At 53.2% G+C, this 14,129-nt stretch overlaps 7 protein-coding genes and 1 non-coding gene across 8 annotated transcripts; 5 read left to right on the forward strand and 3 right to left on the reverse strand.

The window, feature by feature from the left end:
* Nucleotides 1-166: 166 nt before the first annotated feature.
* BZA70DRAFT_138006 (uncharacterized protein) lies at nucleotides 167-660 on the reverse strand. Its single transcript, XM_064909613.1, has one exon. It carries the CDS (start codon nucleotides 566-568, stop codon nucleotides 269-271), a length of 300 nt encoding a protein of 99 aa, XP_064768722.1. The 5' UTR covers nucleotides 569-660; the 3' UTR covers nucleotides 167-268.
* BZA70DRAFT_276805 (protein CCC1) lies at nucleotides 387-1,865 on the reverse strand. The gene has a single exon (XM_064912355.1). The coding sequence runs from the start codon at nucleotides 1,737-1,739 to the stop codon at nucleotides 753-755; it is 987 nt and encodes a 328-aa protein (XP_064768723.1). The 5' UTR covers nucleotides 1,740-1,865; the 3' UTR covers nucleotides 387-752.
* A 1,983-nt stretch (nucleotides 1,866-3,848) lies between these two features.
* BZA70DRAFT_276810 (Prefoldin) lies at nucleotides 3,849-4,728 on the reverse strand. The gene is made up of 5 exons (XM_064912356.1): nucleotides 4,543-4,728; nucleotides 4,318-4,482; nucleotides 4,157-4,263; nucleotides 3,983-4,100; nucleotides 3,849-3,930 (listed from the first exon to the last, which is right to left on the reverse strand). Exons 1-5 carry the CDS (start codon nucleotides 4,556-4,558, stop codon nucleotides 3,881-3,883), a joined length of 456 nt encoding a protein of 151 aa, XP_064768724.1. The 5' UTR covers nucleotides 4,559-4,728; the 3' UTR covers nucleotides 3,849-3,880.
* BZA70DRAFT_276813 (pre-mRNA splicing factor prp46) lies at nucleotides 4,729-6,463 on the forward strand. Its single transcript, XM_064912357.1, has 3 exons — nucleotides 4,729-4,858; nucleotides 4,926-4,999; nucleotides 5,059-6,463. The coding sequence occupies exons 1-3, from the start codon at nucleotides 4,826-4,828 to the stop codon at nucleotides 6,407-6,409; spliced, it is 1,458 nt and encodes a 485-aa protein (XP_064768725.1). The 5' UTR covers nucleotides 4,729-4,825; the 3' UTR covers nucleotides 6,410-6,463.
* An 835-nt stretch (nucleotides 6,464-7,298) lies between these two features.
* On the forward strand, nucleotides 7,299-7,380 carry BZA70DRAFT_t37. Its single transcript has one exon. It is a non-coding gene; the product is annotated as a tRNA-Ser (tRNA).
* Nucleotides 7,381-7,810: 430 nt separating this feature from the next.
* BZA70DRAFT_288883 (Aldehyde/histidinol dehydrogenase) lies at nucleotides 7,811-9,552 on the forward strand (the record flags this gene model as incomplete). The annotated part of the gene is made up of 3 exons (XM_064914073.1): nucleotides 7,811-9,199; nucleotides 9,258-9,385; nucleotides 9,519-9,552. 3 exons carry the CDS (start codon nucleotides 7,811-7,813, stop codon nucleotides 9,550-9,552), a joined length of 1,551 nt encoding a protein of 516 aa, XP_064768726.1.
* A 183-nt stretch (nucleotides 9,553-9,735) lies between these two features.
* BZA70DRAFT_256472 (P-loop containing nucleoside triphosphate hydrolase protein) lies at nucleotides 9,736-12,397 on the forward strand. Its single transcript, XM_064910805.1, has 2 exons — nucleotides 9,736-10,110; nucleotides 10,178-12,397. Exons 1-2 carry the CDS (start codon nucleotides 9,839-9,841, stop codon nucleotides 12,282-12,284), a joined length of 2,379 nt encoding a protein of 792 aa, XP_064768727.1. The 5' UTR covers nucleotides 9,736-9,838; the 3' UTR covers nucleotides 12,285-12,397.
* Nucleotides 12,398-12,426: 29 nt separating this feature from the next.
* Nucleotides 12,427-14,112, forward strand: BZA70DRAFT_310195 (Pex12 amino terminal region-domain-containing protein). Its single transcript, XM_064914912.1, has 3 exons — nucleotides 12,427-12,774; nucleotides 12,862-13,158; nucleotides 13,217-14,112. The coding sequence occupies exons 1-3, from the start codon at nucleotides 12,541-12,543 to the stop codon at nucleotides 14,060-14,062; spliced, it is 1,377 nt and encodes a 458-aa protein (XP_064768728.1). The 5' UTR covers nucleotides 12,427-12,540; the 3' UTR covers nucleotides 14,063-14,112.
* The last annotated feature ends 17 nt before the right edge of the window (nucleotides 14,113-14,129 follow it).

The following is a 14,129-nucleotide window of genomic DNA, read 5'->3' on the forward strand; positions in this document are numbered from 1 at the left end:
GTGCCATGGCAACCATCCCCTCCACCTCCACCATTCCTCACTGTCTGCCACGACTTCTCCTTCATCAAGTCCGAGTACTCCTCCACGACTGCACCAGACGCCTGCTCCCAGATCCAGACTCACTCCTCCCTCGATCGTCAGTCCGTCTCATCCTGACGTGATCCCAACCCGTCCATTGCCCTCAGCGGCCTGGTCTGGCCTGGCTGCTTTGTAACACCGAGATGCCCAAAGCAGTACGCGGACCCAGATTAAGGTTACTTGTTAAACTCTATCGAAACTCTCTTCTATCGGCCCGCATTATCTCTATCGCTGCTCCAATCAAGGCCTGCGATCTCTGCATGTGTCTGTATGCTGTATAGTAGAGTAGAGTATAGTAAGAGAAGTAATAGGTATTCATTATTTTATTCTGCCCGTCGCGCCCAGCGGGACAGTGGAGAGTGATTGTCAAAATATGTACAAAAGAAGTGGAAAGCAAACCAGCGTAAACAATAACTAAACCCATGCCTCTATCAAAACAGACGAATTCACAACGAGCAAGACAAGACAAGACACAACAAAGACAACGCATTATGATATGGCAACGTCAAAAAATAAACAACAACAGCAGCAGCAAACCGGCTTCATCCTTCAAATCATATACATAAGCAACATCCGCGCGCAATTTCATAAAAGGAGTGTGTGTATAACAAATATGCAACCGAGCTATCAAAGGCTCTAAACAAAACAAAAAGGAATGAAAAAAGTAAAGTGCATCAAGCGGTATCTATGAACCGCACCATGGCGTAAGCTGCGCCTGCGGCTACGGCTCCTGTTATGACCATTTGAACTCCGCCCCAGGCAGCATGAAGCTTGCTGGTGTTACCAGTGAAGACGGTCTTCGCGACACCAAAGACAAAAAGAGTGACAATCATGATAACCGACGACAGAATCAGTCCGAGCTGGACAGTGTGCACGAAAAAGTAGGGGAAGAGAGGAACGAAGCCACCGAGGAAGTAGGCAGTGCCGATAGTGGCAGCGGAGATGAACTCGCGGCCGATAGGCGGCTCCTCCATACCACGCCCAAACTTCATAACAAAGTTGACCATCTCCTCGGGGCTCTTCTCGAGGTCGCCAAGAATGGCAGAGACAGTAGACTCGGCGAAGCCGTACTCAGCAAGACTCTCGCTGACGGCCTCCTCGGAGAGATGCCGGGCGTTCTGTAGCAGAAGACGCTCCCTCTCGAGCTGCGACTTGTAGCAGTCAGACTCTGACTTTGCACCGAGGTAGCCACCGAGGCCCATGCTGATGGCGCCCGAAACAAGCTCGGCGATACCACCGGTGACGACGATCTTTGTGTTGCCGAGGGAAGAGAGGCCGGCGGTGAGAGCGAAGGGGACGGTGAGACCGTCGGAGAGGCCGATGACGGCGTCGGAGATCAGACGGGGCGAGAACCAGTGCGAGCGGGTGGAGGAGGAGGACAAGGAGGAGGCGGCGGTGATAGAGGAGGAGGAGGAGGAAGCGGCCTCGGCGTCGATGAGGGTGGAGGCCGATCCGACGGAGGTGACGCGGTCGGTCTGCAGAAGCGGCCGGGCCTCGTCCTCGGGGTCGTAGACGATGTGGGAGTTGGAGAGGGCGGAGCGGGCGTGGCTAGGCTGCAGGCCGGACTCGACGTCGTTGATGGAGGAGTAGGAGCGCTGCTTCTGGACCGCTCTGGAGGAGGAAGGTTGGTAGCCGAAGAGGCATCTGACGAGGGTAGCCATTGTGAAGTGGATGTGAGGAGTGAAGAGTGGAGGAGAGGATGAAGACGAAGAAGAGAGAAGAAGGGCGGACGGGGAAGATAAAGGCGGTGTTGATAAATCAGGATGTTCTGGCCCAAACAGCGCCTCTCGGGCTTCTAATAAGCAGCCGTCCGCAGTCGGCCACCGGGGCAGAGGGTTTCTGGATTTGCGCGCTAGGCCGCATTAGGACCTGTCCAAACAGTGCCAGATCAGGTTGGGCGGCGCGGCTCGGGCGTATGACAATTGGACGGGCTGTGATTGGCTGGGGAGTTGTGAGGGTGTGCCGCGGCTGCTGCTGCCCACGGCGGCTGTACAATATGTTGTTGGAGTTGCTGGTATGTATAGAAGCAGAATTGACTGAAGAAGTTGATTTTATGAGTGTTTATTGTGATTATACGTGAAGCAGAGAGCAAGAGAGGGAGAGAGAGAAGGAGAAGGCGGTGGAGATGCAGCCAATGAGAGACGAGCTAATTCCTGCTTACTCCGACCCGATCTGTAAAAGATATTTTTCGAGTCCTTGTTGGAGTTGCTGCTCTGAGTAGCGATGCTGTGTTGTTGTGTATAGAACATAGAACAGACACAATAGTAGTGTAATATAGAGAGATTATATGATATAGATATTTCAAGCTATTGCATCTGTTATTACTACTATTACTACTACTCTGTTACTACTACTACTACTACTACTACTATTGCTACTACTCTCCTCCTACAGATCCTCCTCGCAACGACGGCTCGTATTTCGTATTCATCCGTAACCCCGATATTGCCGACGTCACCGAAATTCTTTGTTCATTGTCAGCCCGGCTCTCCTTAGCCGCCGTATTGTGTGTTTTAGTCTGTAAATTATAGTCTACGAGACCTAGCTGTAATATAGTGAATAATATATTATCTCTCTCACTATATCCTAGATCCATCGTTATAATATAATTAATATAATTAATATCATCACTGTGCTCTAGTTACAACATAACTAACCTTTAGCTACTATCTCTCTATCTCTCTCTATCTATTCCCTCTTATTTGCTCTGCAGCCAGCCACCTCTTCCCTCTCTTATCCGCCTTCTTCTTCTTCCTATCTCCGCCCTCTCTGTCCACTCATTCTACTTCTGCTCTATCTTTCTTCTCTTATTCTCTTATCTACTCCTATCTACTTTCTGTTCTTGCTTTCTGTATTCAACTCTCCTAATCTCTTTGACTCTCTCTCAACTCTGTCCAACTCTCTAAATTTTCTCTCTCTGTAAAGCTTGTAATTCTCTCTCTCTCCCTCTCATGCGGCTCACCTTCCACAACCTTCACCTTCACCACCTCACCATCCATGGCTGATCCCGACTCCGACAACACCGACCCATTCCCCCTCCACTCCGCCGCCCGCGATGGCCGTGATCTCGCCGTGCGCGAGCTCCTCCGCTCCTCCCCCGCCCTCGTCTCGCAGCGCGACGACGACAACCGCACTCCCATCTTCTGGGCCGTCTCCTCCGCAAACCTCCCCATAACCCAACTCCTCCTCACCGCCGCCCCGCCTGACTTTGACATCGACTCCACCGACGAAGCCGGCTGGACCTTGACCCACATCGCCGCTTCCGTCGGCTCCCTCGAGATCCTCGATCTCCTTCTCCAGCGCGATCCCTCGCTCGCGGCAAAAACCTCCGCCGGCCAGACCCCGCTGCACTACGCCGTCTCGCGCGTGCGCATCGACGTCGCGCGCAGACTCGTCGAAAAGTACGCCGCCGCGGCTCGCGTCAAGGATAAACTTGGCCAGATCCCGCTGCACCGCGCCGCCGCCATCGGCAACATCCCGCTCATCAACCTCCTCGTCGCCGACGCGCGCGGGCCTGTAAACCCCACCGACCGCGACGGCTGGACCGCGCTCTTTCACGCCTCGGCTGAGGGCCATGGTGATGCGGTCATCGAGCTGCTGAAGCTTGGGGCCGATCCTACCATTCTCGATCGCGAGAATCACTCTTTCTTGGACGTCTGCGTTGATGATAAGGTGCGCAAGTGGATCATTGATGTGGCCAAGCGTGAGGGTCTCTCCATATGATATACTACTTCCACATAAAAGTTGATCTATACTCTACAAAATTCATATGCTATACTTTATAATTAAAATCTATGTACACTCACGCCGCCGTCTTCCCCTGCTGTGCAGCAAGAACCTTCTGCCGCAATACTATATAGCTCGTTAGCATCTCCTCTGCGACATAAACCATCACTCAACATACCCTCGTCCACGACCCGCAGATTGCCGGCCTTGCCGTTCACTATCGTTTCCAAATCGCCGAGATTCTTCTGTAGCGTGCTGACCTTTGTTTCGTAGAATACTTTGGCATCCTTGGGGCTCTGTTATTCTCGTTAGTCTTCATTCTTCCAATTGAGTTAAGAGAATGGGTGAATACCTTCTCGACGTAGTATCCGGTTCCGACATCGACAATCACGTTCTCAACGTCCTCAATCGTGCCTGGAACATACAGCGACGACGTCAATGGCACCAGAATCGCTTTGCCTGTCCATTTCCATTAGCATCCCTCAATCTTCTTTCTCTGCTCAACCCTCGTACCTTTATTCTCAGCCTTGGTCGTCTTCTCAACCGACACGATACACTCCTGAAACTTTGCCTGCGCCTGTCGCAGTTTCTGAAACGACTGCGTGAGGTGCTCTAATTCTTGCTCGAGTTGGCTCTTGACTTCGCTGAGCTGTTGCGGGGAGAGAAGGGATAGATCGACTATTATATTGAAATCGTTAGATATGAAGTAGAATGAATCAGACTGAGGTGAGCACGTACCTTGTTGATCGGCCATTTTATCTTTTAATCAAATAATCTATCTTCCTGTATAAAATGTAGATAAAAGCAATCAATTGCTTCGAATAGAAACTGACTGATATCAAACAGAATCTGATAAATCTGGAAATTGCAAACAGTTAAAGCAGCACGCCGCGGCTCAAGCAGAAAAAACACAAATCTCAGGCTCATCTCGACCACCGCAAAAACCCATCCTTCGCTCCTCCCACCTTCTTCACAACCTCCTCCGCACAGGCTGTTTGTATACTGCATATACATATAAAAAATGGCTGCGATTGATGATATTGACCGTGTTGAGGTTTGTTGATTACTTGTTTCTTTGGTGCTGTGGATCTGTGCTAATGTTACTCGATTATTGCTATCAGCGGTTGAATAAACGCAGCCGTGATCTGTTTGGCAAAGCATACGGCTTTTCTGTCGATTACAATGAGCCTACGAGGTATTTCCTTTCTCTCTCTATCTTTTCTTTGTATTCATCTACTCACTCTATGCTACCAGCCAACGAATAAGATACACATCAAAACTCCGCTCAGAGTACTCTTCCTCCCGCACCCCTCTCCCGCCACACATCGCCGCAAAACTCCCCCCGGCCAACAACGCGACCCGCAAAAAAGAAGACGCAGCTCGGAAAGATATCGATCCGCTTTTGAATGAGATTCTACCGCCGCCGCCGCCGCCGGGATCGCTGCAACCCCGTGCGTCGATGGAGTCCAGCGCTCTTACTATTTCCTCACACAACAGCGAGACTGCACCTCCACCACCATCACAACAACAACAGCAGCAGCTCACGCTTCACCGTCAGCCGCAATCAAGCGCCGCCCGCGCACTCATGGAGCGCCGCGCGAACGTGACGCAGATCAAGCCGGAGTGGCACGCGCCGTGGAAGCTGATGCGGGTGATTTCCGGCCACCTAGGCTGGGTGCGCAGCGTGTGCGTCGAGCCGGATAACCAGTGGTTCGCGACCGGCGCGGGCGACCGCACGATCAAGATCTGGGACCTCGCAAGCGGGACGCTCAAGCTGACGCTGACGGGCCACATCATGACCGTGCGCGGGCTGGCCGTGTCGCCCCGGCATCCGTACCTGTTCAGCGCGGGCGAGGATAAGATGATCAAGTGCTGGGATCTGGAGCAGAATAAGGTGATTAGACACTACCACGGCAGTCTGAGCGGCGTCTACGCGCTCGACCTGCATCCGACGCTCGACGTGCTGGTTACCGCTGGCCGCGACGGCGTCGCGCGCGTGTGGGACATGCGCTCGCGCAGAGAGGTGCATGTGCTCGCGGGCCACAAGGGAACAATCAGCTCGGTCAAGTGCCAGGCCGAGGACCCGCAGGTTCTGACCGGAAGCATGGACACGCAGGTGCGCCTGTGGGATCTGGCAGCGGGCAAGACGCAGACGGTGCTGACGCACCACAAGAAATCCGTGCGCGCGCTCACGACGCATCCGACCGAGTTCACGTTTGCGAGCGGGAGCGCGGATAACATCAAGCAGTGGAAGTTGCCGGAGGGCGCGTTCATGCAAAACTACGAGCCGCAGCACAACGCGATCGTCAACACGCTCTCGACCAACTCCGACGGCGTCATGTTCAGCGGCGGCGATAACGGGACGATGGCGTTCTTCGACTGGAAGAGCGGGCACAAGTTCCAGGAGATTGAGACGACGGCCATGCCGGGCTCGCTTGATGCCGAGAGCGGGATCTTTGCGAGCACGTTCGATCAGACTGGGTTGCGGTTGATTACGTGCGAGGCGGATAAGAGTATAAAGATCTGGAGAGAGGATCCAGAGGCTACGCCGGAAAGTCATCCGGGGTTGGAGTGGAAGCCTAAGCTTGGCCGGCAGCGCTTCTGATAGATGTATACTAGTAATCATTACAATAAAACATTAAACAACATAACAACATAACATTATACCAAACGCCAAACCGTGATGATACTAAAAGGATCTAGACAAGACAAACAAATCACCCACTCTTCTCCTGACGCGCCTGCACATGTTCCAACACCGCCTCTAGCTTACCCATCTGCTCTACATCACAAACACAAATCAGCAGACCACTCTCTTCCAATCACAAATGAGACAGCTTCTAAAAGACAAACAAACATACTCGCGCTGTCGACGTAATTCTCCCGCGACGCCTCGAGATCGCGAACGATAGCGGCGGTGAGCAAGCGTACTGACTCTAGCGACGCGCGTAAAAGACGGAGAGAGGCAAGGTCTTCTGTTGGTGATGAGGGGGTTGGGGTCGACATAGCTGGGGAGTAGTGGTGTTGGTGTCGACGTAGGTGGTGTGGAGGAGGGAGGAGGGAGGAGGAAGAGAGGAGTGAGGCGCGACGAGGTTGTTTACATGTGAAGTCTATTTCGCGTCGTTTGCAATTTTTTGATCCGCGCTGCTGTTGATCTCTGCACTTGAATTGATCATATGTAATCTCTGCATTAAAGATTTGGAACACGTAATTATTATAAATATATAGGAGAGATTCTGGGTAGGGTGTGTTGGTCAAGTCGCTGTGTAGCAGGTACATCTGGTCTATCAAACAGATCCACGATTGACGCGTATCCCAGGCCATTTACTCCCTCTCTCCCACTCTTATCCCCCTCAATTACATTCTCAACCCCTCTCCACATATCCCAAACACTCCATAATAACAATTACCCACTCACACCCTCAAATCACCGCAAATCAAACAGTATTGAAAGAGATTTATATAGAACAGGGCCAAAATAAAATTTCAATTAAGGCGCTGTGGCCGAGCGGTTAAGGCGAGAGATTAGAAATCTCTTTCCCTCTGGGAGCGCAGGTTCGAGTCCTGCCGGCGTCGCCATCTTTTTTTTTTTTTCTACTTTCACTTTTTTTTGCTTCACTATTTTTATTTCGTGCTGCTTTTTTTTTATGAATGTGGTAATGGAATTCCTTTACTATTTTGCAGTTGAATGAAGAGTGCAAGGATAGCACGTGTGAGAGTTGCCGAAAGAGGGTAATCGTCTCGTCTCGTCTCCATTCGATTCGATTGGGAGTTCAGGCCAAGACGAGATGTGGAATATATGGCTGCTAAGGAGTGTTGTTCGATTGAATAATTATCTGTATATTTATTAGTTAAATAGATTGTTGTTTGTGTAAAATGCTGACGACTTGACTGCGGGCGATCGACGGCAGCCGAGGTCGCACGCGATTCCATGACGTTGATATAAAAACCTCGAACCCAACTCCGCATTTTCAACTGCTTCACCAGTCCACACCATCCCACACAAATGTCAACAACCACAACTGTGACAGAGCCTTCGCTCTTGGAGGACACTTCTCTCGAGGAGATCCCAAAGATCCACTCAAAGCTGGTATCGACTTTCCGCTCCAACAAAACACTTCCGCTCGAGTTCCGGCTCGATCAGATCCGCAAGCTGTACTATGGTATTCTCGACAACAAGGCCACACTGCTCGATGCCGTCTATCAGGATTTCCATAAACCGCCGCAGGAGACGTTTATCGCTGAACTGTCGATGGCGTTGAATGAGTGTGTGGACTTTGTGGATAACCTGACGAGCTGGGCGAAACCGAAACAGCTGAGCACATCTCTGACCTGGAAAGCGATGAGACCTTCCGTCCGATACAATCCGATGGGTACAGTGCTTATCGTCGTGCCGTTTAATTACCCGCTTCAGCTTGCGCTGGTGCCGCTGATCGGCGCACTCGCCGCCGGCAACACCGTCCTGCTCAAACTGTCGGAACTGACTCCGCACACCTCGTCGGCTCTCGCACGACTCGTCCGCACACACCTCGACAACTCCGTCGTCGACATCGTCCTAGGCGCGCTGCCGCAGTCGCGCGCCGTGACCCAGCTCAAGTACGACCTCGTCTTCTTCACCGGCAGCAGCCGCGTCGGCGCTATGGTTGCCGAGGAGGCGGGCAGGAGATTAACCCCGGTGGTGCTTGAGCTTGGCGGGAAGAGTCCGACGTTTGTGCTCGACGAGCATAATCTTGCGCTGGTCGCCAAGCGGATCGTCTACGGCCGGTTCATCAACGGCGGACAGACCTGTATCGCGCCGGATTATCTGCTGGTCAAGCGCGGGATCGAGAAAAAGCTCGTACCGGAGATTAAGAAGCAGCTGGCCGTGCTCTTTGGCGAGGTTATTTCCAAGGACTCTAAGGATTACGCGCATATTGTTTCCGACGGCGCGTATAAGCGCATAAAGACGCTGATCGACGAGACAAAGGGCGAGGTCGTCATCGGCGGGACGAAGACTGCCGATGTGGAATCGCGCTTCATCGAGCCGACGGTCGTGCTCAACCCGCCGGTGGACGACTCGACTATGGTCGACGAGATTTTCGGACCGGTGTTGCCTATCGTCTTGATTGACTCGGTCGAGCAAGGAATCGACTACGTTCGGGACAATCATAGCCACCCTCTCGCGCTCTACGTGTTTTCCCAAGATCGCGCGGAGATCGAGAAGATTCATCAGCAGGTGTCGGCCGGAAGCGGGATGGTTAACGGTACTCTGATCCATGTGGGAGACTCCTCGGTTCCGTTTGGAGGAGTAGGACAGTCCGGGATAGGTGCCTACCATGGAAAGAACTCGTTTGAGACGTTTTCTCATAAATATGCTTTTATGACTGAGCCATTCTGGACCGAATTCGCCACAGCTGTAAGTCAATTTCTTTTCTTATTTCTCACAGGATAAATGCTGACACGCGTCGCTGCAGATCCGGTACCCACCATACACCTGGAAACGCATCAGTCTATTCGAGAAAGGCATGACCAAGACCGCCGCGTTCCCACGCGAGGGTCCAATTCCGACGACCTTTGTCGGCCGTCTATTTTTCAGACTGGGGTATGTCAAGACCCTTTTGCTTCTTACGTCGCCGGTCTTCATCGGATATCTTCTACGGCTTGTTCGAGGGAGAAGGTGAAGCGCGCTGATTTTTCTTCAAGTTTTGTTGATTAATGTTTGATCCGGGTTCTAGATCGCTGTTCCGCGGTGGCAAGGCAAAGCTGTGAGGATCCTAGATATGTTAATCAATTGTAAAAGTATCCTTATTAGTGAATAATAAATTGGAGTTTTGTAATGAATCGCTCAGCTGCAGGAAGTGGATGACGTCGCGGAGAGGACACGCTGTAGATGTTATCGCGGGTCCAAAAACACGCAGCTTAAACAGCTCAGCACCCGCACTTCTCACCCCACAACAACCCCAACAATCTCCTCGTATCTCAGTATCTCCTCCTCCTCAGCCGGTCCCATCTCTCATCCAATCCCACTTCCACACACAAAACACAGCCAGCAGCCATGTTTGGAAAAAGTCCCTTTGGCAGATCAACTGGTAACACTTCGCCCTCGCCATCTTCGTTTGGCCGCGTCGTGCCGACCCCATTCGACACGCCCGGCCGGGGCGGGAGCACCGGCGCAGGAGGGCATGTCCCCTCTGGAGCGCGGGTGGCGCGCGTGATGTCTGCGCCGACGAACGAGCTCGCGCTGTCGAATAGACTGATTGTTTCGCCGCAGGATTTCAGATCGGATCAATATGTGATTGTTGACGATATGTTTGTGTTTACTACAAAGTACGCGCGGCTGCTTCTTACATTTCGAGATTACGAGCAGGTTGAACTAACGATTGTGATATTCTAGAGCGGAAGCAATGCAGCCTGGAACGGTTGGTGCGTCTGGTGTTCAGCGAGAGTGGGCGGGATGGTCTCTAGGCCAGGAAATCACGATCGTGCCCTTTGATCCGTTCCGCACCGGCGGCCAAGTCTATCTCGGCTCGCTCGACGTCGAGATCGGGTTCAACAACCGCAACAAGATCTCGGACCAACAGTACGACCAGGACGAGCTCGGAAAGTGGTTCACGACCCTGTACCACGACCAGGTTCTTGCGCCGGGGCAGAGGATGATTATGGACTACAAGTCGATGCTGTTCAAGATCATCGTGCGGTCGGTGCAGCTCGTTGATCTGGGCGAGAAAGGCGGCGCCTCGGCCGCGCCCGCGGCTTCGAGCCCGCATGTTCGCGGAATCCTCACGCCTCATACCGAGATCAACTTCTTCAAGGCGCAGGACTCGCCCATCAAGCTCAAGGCGTCGTCGAAGCGTCCGGCCGCGAACGCAATCATCCAGCCGAACTTCAAGTTTGAGGACATGGGCATCGGTGGTCTGGACACTGAGTTCTCAGCCATCTTCCGTCGTGCGTTTGCGAGTCGTATCTTCCCGCCTGGGTTGGTGGATAAGCTGGGGATCCAGCACGTCAAAGGTATCTTGCTGTTCGGACCGCCTGGTACGGGAAAGACTTTGATGGCGCGACAGATTGGAAAGATGCTGAACGCGCGCGAGCCAAAGATCGTCAACGGACCCGAGATTTTGAGTAAGTACGTCGGCCAGTCGGAGGAGAACGTGCGCAAGCTGTTTGCGGACGCGGAGAAGGAGTACAAGGAGAAAGGCGAAGAGTCGGGCCTGCACATTATCATCTTCGACGAGCTCGACGCGATCTGCAAGCAACGCGGCAGCAGCCGGGACAGCACCGGAGTCTCGGACTCGGTCGTCAACCAGCTGCTTTCGAAGATGGACGGTGTTGACCAGCTCAACAACATTTTGATTATCGGAATGACTAACCGTCTGGATATGATTGACGAGGCGCTCCTGCGTCCTGGTCGTCTTGAGGTGCACATGGAGATCTCGCTTCCGGACGAGACCGGCCGTCGACAGATTTTGAAGATCCACACGACCAAGATGCGCGAGAACAAGGTGATGGCCTCGGACGTCGACATCAACGAGCTCGCGGCGTTGACGAAGAATTTCTCTGGCGCCGAGCTCAACGGTCTCGTCAAGTCTGCCACCTCGTTTGCCTTCAACCGGCACGTCAAGGTCGGCACGGTCGCGGGCGTGTCGAACGATATCGACAAGCTGAAGGTCAACCGTCAGGATTTCTTGCACGCACTCGAGGAAGTCAAGCCTGCGTTTGGTGTGAACGAGGAGGAGCTGACGACGTGCATCCAGAACGGAATCATAAACTACTCGCCGCATATCAAGAGTATACTAGACGAGGGCTCGCTGTACACAGAGCAAGTGCGCAAGTCGGAGCATACCCCGCTGGTCTCTGTTCTCCTGCACGGACCCGCCGGCGCCGGAAAGACCGCGCTGGCGGCGAAGATCGGGCTGGCGTCCGGGTTCCCGTTCATCAAGCTGATTTCGCCCGAGTCGATGGTGGGCTACAGCGAGGCGGCTAAGGTCGCGACGATCAGCAAGATCTTCGAGGACGCGTACAAGTCGCCGCTCAACGTCGTCGTCGTCGACAATATCGAGCGTCTGGTTGATTGGGTGCCTATCGGTCCGCGATTCTCAAACTCGGTCCTGCAGACGCTGATGGTGCTTATGCGAAAGCAGCCGCCCAAGGGCCGCCGTCTGCTCATCCTCGCTACCACAACCGAGCGCTCTGTGTTGCAGCAGATGGACATTCTCGACACGTTTGATGCGCAGATTGGCGTTCCGAACGTGGCCAAGCCGCAGGAGCTAGGCGTCATTCTCGAAGCCGCCGAGATCTTTGGATCCGAGACCAAGACCGACGCGGGCCGGAAGCGGGTGCAGCAGATTCTGAGCACGGTGCAGGAACAGACGCGGACGACGGAGATCGGCGTCGGGATTAAGCGGATTTTGGTCGGTGTCGAGACGGCGAAGCAGGATCAGTCGATGGAGGATCGGTTTGTGGAGTTGATGAGTCGGGCGATCAATGATCGGATGGTGTAGAGAAAATTAGTTGTGATTTGAGCTTTACGGTACAGTATAGAGCAACAATGTGATATATCCTACTTCTCTTTTCTTACTATGTAGATATAATCCTAAAAAACATTTAAAAATACACAGAACATGAGAATTGCAGGGCAGATATCCAAATTGAGGAGTCTGCGGCTCGGACCTCGGCTCCCAACCTCCACATCGCGTCCATCCTCCGTCATCTCCTCCCATCCGCACTCCTCCAATCGTCCACAAACGGGGATTACTGATGCCTAGTCTGTCGTTACCAAGCATAAACGCGCTCGCGGACGCGCTGCAGCGGGTGTCGGATACCGTGCGGAGGAAATCGTCTGCGGTGATGCCGTCGTCGTCATCTGGTGGTGCTGGGTCGGAGGGGTTGTATCCCACAAACCGGGTCGGGCAGCTCGACGCGGCGATTTTGGACGATGAGTTGTTTGAGATATTCAAGAATCAGATATGGGATGGGTCGAAGTTTATACATGTACGTTCTCCGCCCTGCTGTTGACGTTTCCAGAGCAAGATCAAGCGTGGATCTGATCTCGACATCAACTAACTCTCCCATCCGCAGTCCGCGATCAAAGACCACTACACGACCGAACTATGTTTACTCCTCAAACTCGTGCTTTGGAAATTTACAGTCTGGGACAACTCTGCGTCGTACGGACTGCTGCTGCAGAACCTGCGGCTGGCGGACGCGCGGAATAGCAGGCTGCTCAAGAGTCCGTCGAAAGCGCAGAAGCTCGCGCTCGGGTTTGTCGTTGTGTTTGGGGAGTATCTGTGGAGGGCGGCTGTGGGGTTTGCGGCGGGTGGGGAGGAGGAGGAGGAGGAGGAGGGGGAGGAGGAGGGGGAAGAGAGAGGAGGAAATGTGAGTAGATATCTGGATGACATTGATCTTAAAGAGCGATAAACTGACATAACCACAGATCCAGTCAAAGCTACACTCACTTCTTCATTCCCCGCACTTCAAGAAACCACTAACCTCACTCCTCGACAAATCCGAATCAATCTACACCTTCCTCGACCTGCTCAACTTCCTCACCTTTCTCTACAACGGGCGATACCCGACTCTGCTCTTCCGGATCTGCAGACTGCGGCTGATCTCGTCGAGCAGGACGATGTCGCGCAACGTGAGCTTTGAGTTCTTGAACAGACAGCTGGTGTGGGATGAGTTTACGAGTTTTTTGATCTTTGTGCTGCCGATGTTGCATTTGCCGAGGGTGAAGCGGAGGATCGGGAGGTTGCTTAGCGGGCGGAGTTCTTCAGTGCCACCGCCGCCGACGACGGATGAGAAGCAAGTGGATGAGAAGAAAGCAGAGCAAGTAGTCTCAGGCCCGCTCTCTTTCCTCCCTGAGCGTACATGCGCAATCTGCTACCATCAAGACTCAGCCGCGGCCTCAACGCGGCGGATCACGGCGCTAGAAGCCGGCACGGTCGGGCTCGGGGTGAACGAGATTACGAATCCGTATGCGGCGGAAGAGTGCGGACATGTGTATTGCTATGTGTGTTTGGTGACGCAGATCGAGGAGCAGGAGGGGGAGGGGTGGGAGTGTTTGAGGTGTCGGGCGATGGTTAGGAGGGCGGTGCCGTGGGTTGATGTCGAGAAGGGGGAGGGAGAGGAGGTAGAGGGGGGTGAAGAGGATGGTGAAGATGAAGAGTATGATCATTTAGAGTCAGAGCAATCTGAGGAGGAAGACGGCGAAGAAGAGCATGACGAGGAAAGTGAGCAGAGCTTTGGCGGCCGTTTCCAGTTCATCGAGCAGAACGAGTGATGTATATAGAATCTAAATGGCAGGATAAAGATGTATAAAATTGAAAGAAGTGTCTGTAAGATCAAGT

Source organism: Myxozyma melibiosi, assembly GCF_037950935.1.
Source record: "Myxozyma melibiosi strain Phaff 52-87 chromosome Unknown BZA70scaffold_4, whole genome shotgun sequence".
Taxonomy (NCBI): Eukaryota; Fungi; Ascomycota; class Lipomycetes; order Lipomycetales; family Lipomycetaceae; genus Myxozyma; species Myxozyma melibiosi.

Bases quoted from the DNA above. Each gene is read 5' to 3' on its own strand.
- BZA70DRAFT_276805 (XM_064912355.1), bottom strand. From the start codon at position 1,739: ATGGCTACCCTCGTCAGATGCCTCTTCGGCTACCAACCTTCCTCCTCC.
- BZA70DRAFT_256472 (XM_064910805.1), top strand. From the start codon at position 9,839: ATGTTTGGAAAAAGTCCCTTTGGCAGATCAACTGGTAACACTTCGCCC. The intron at 10,111-10,177 runs GTACGCGCGGCT...GTGATATTCTAG, and splicing joins ATGTTTGTGTTTACTACAAA to AGCGGAAGCAATGCAGCCTG.
- BZA70DRAFT_276810 (XM_064912356.1), bottom strand. The intron at 4,101-4,156 runs GTATTCACCCAT...CGAGAATAACAG, and splicing joins CCGGATACTACGTCGAGAAG to AGCCCCAAGGATGCCAAAGT. The intron at 3,931-3,982 runs GTATGTTGAGTG...CGAGCTATATAG, and splicing joins TCTGCGGGTCGTGGACGAGG to TATTGCGGCAGAAGGTTCTT.
- BZA70DRAFT_276813 (XM_064912357.1), top strand. From the start codon at position 4,826: ATGGCTGCGATTGATGATATTGACCGTGTTGAG. The intron at 4,859-4,925 runs GTTTGTTGATTA...TATTGCTATCAG, and splicing joins ATGATATTGACCGTGTTGAG to CGGTTGAATAAACGCAGCCG. The intron at 5,000-5,058 runs GTATTTCCTTTC...CTATGCTACCAG, and splicing joins GATTACAATGAGCCTACGAG to CCAACGAATAAGATACACAT.
- BZA70DRAFT_138006 (XM_064909613.1), bottom strand. From the start codon at position 568: ATGCGTTGTCTTTGTTGTGTCTTGTCTTGTCTTGCTCGTTGTGAATTC.
- BZA70DRAFT_310195 (XM_064914912.1), top strand. From the start codon at position 12,541: ATGCCTAGTCTGTCGTTACCAAGCATAAACGCGCTCGCGGACGCGCTG. The intron at 12,775-12,861 runs GTACGTTCTCCG...TCCCATCCGCAG, and splicing joins ATGGGTCGAAGTTTATACAT to TCCGCGATCAAAGACCACTA. The intron at 13,159-13,216 runs GTGAGTAGATAT...ACATAACCACAG, and splicing joins GGGAAGAGAGAGGAGGAAAT to ATCCAGTCAAAGCTACACTC.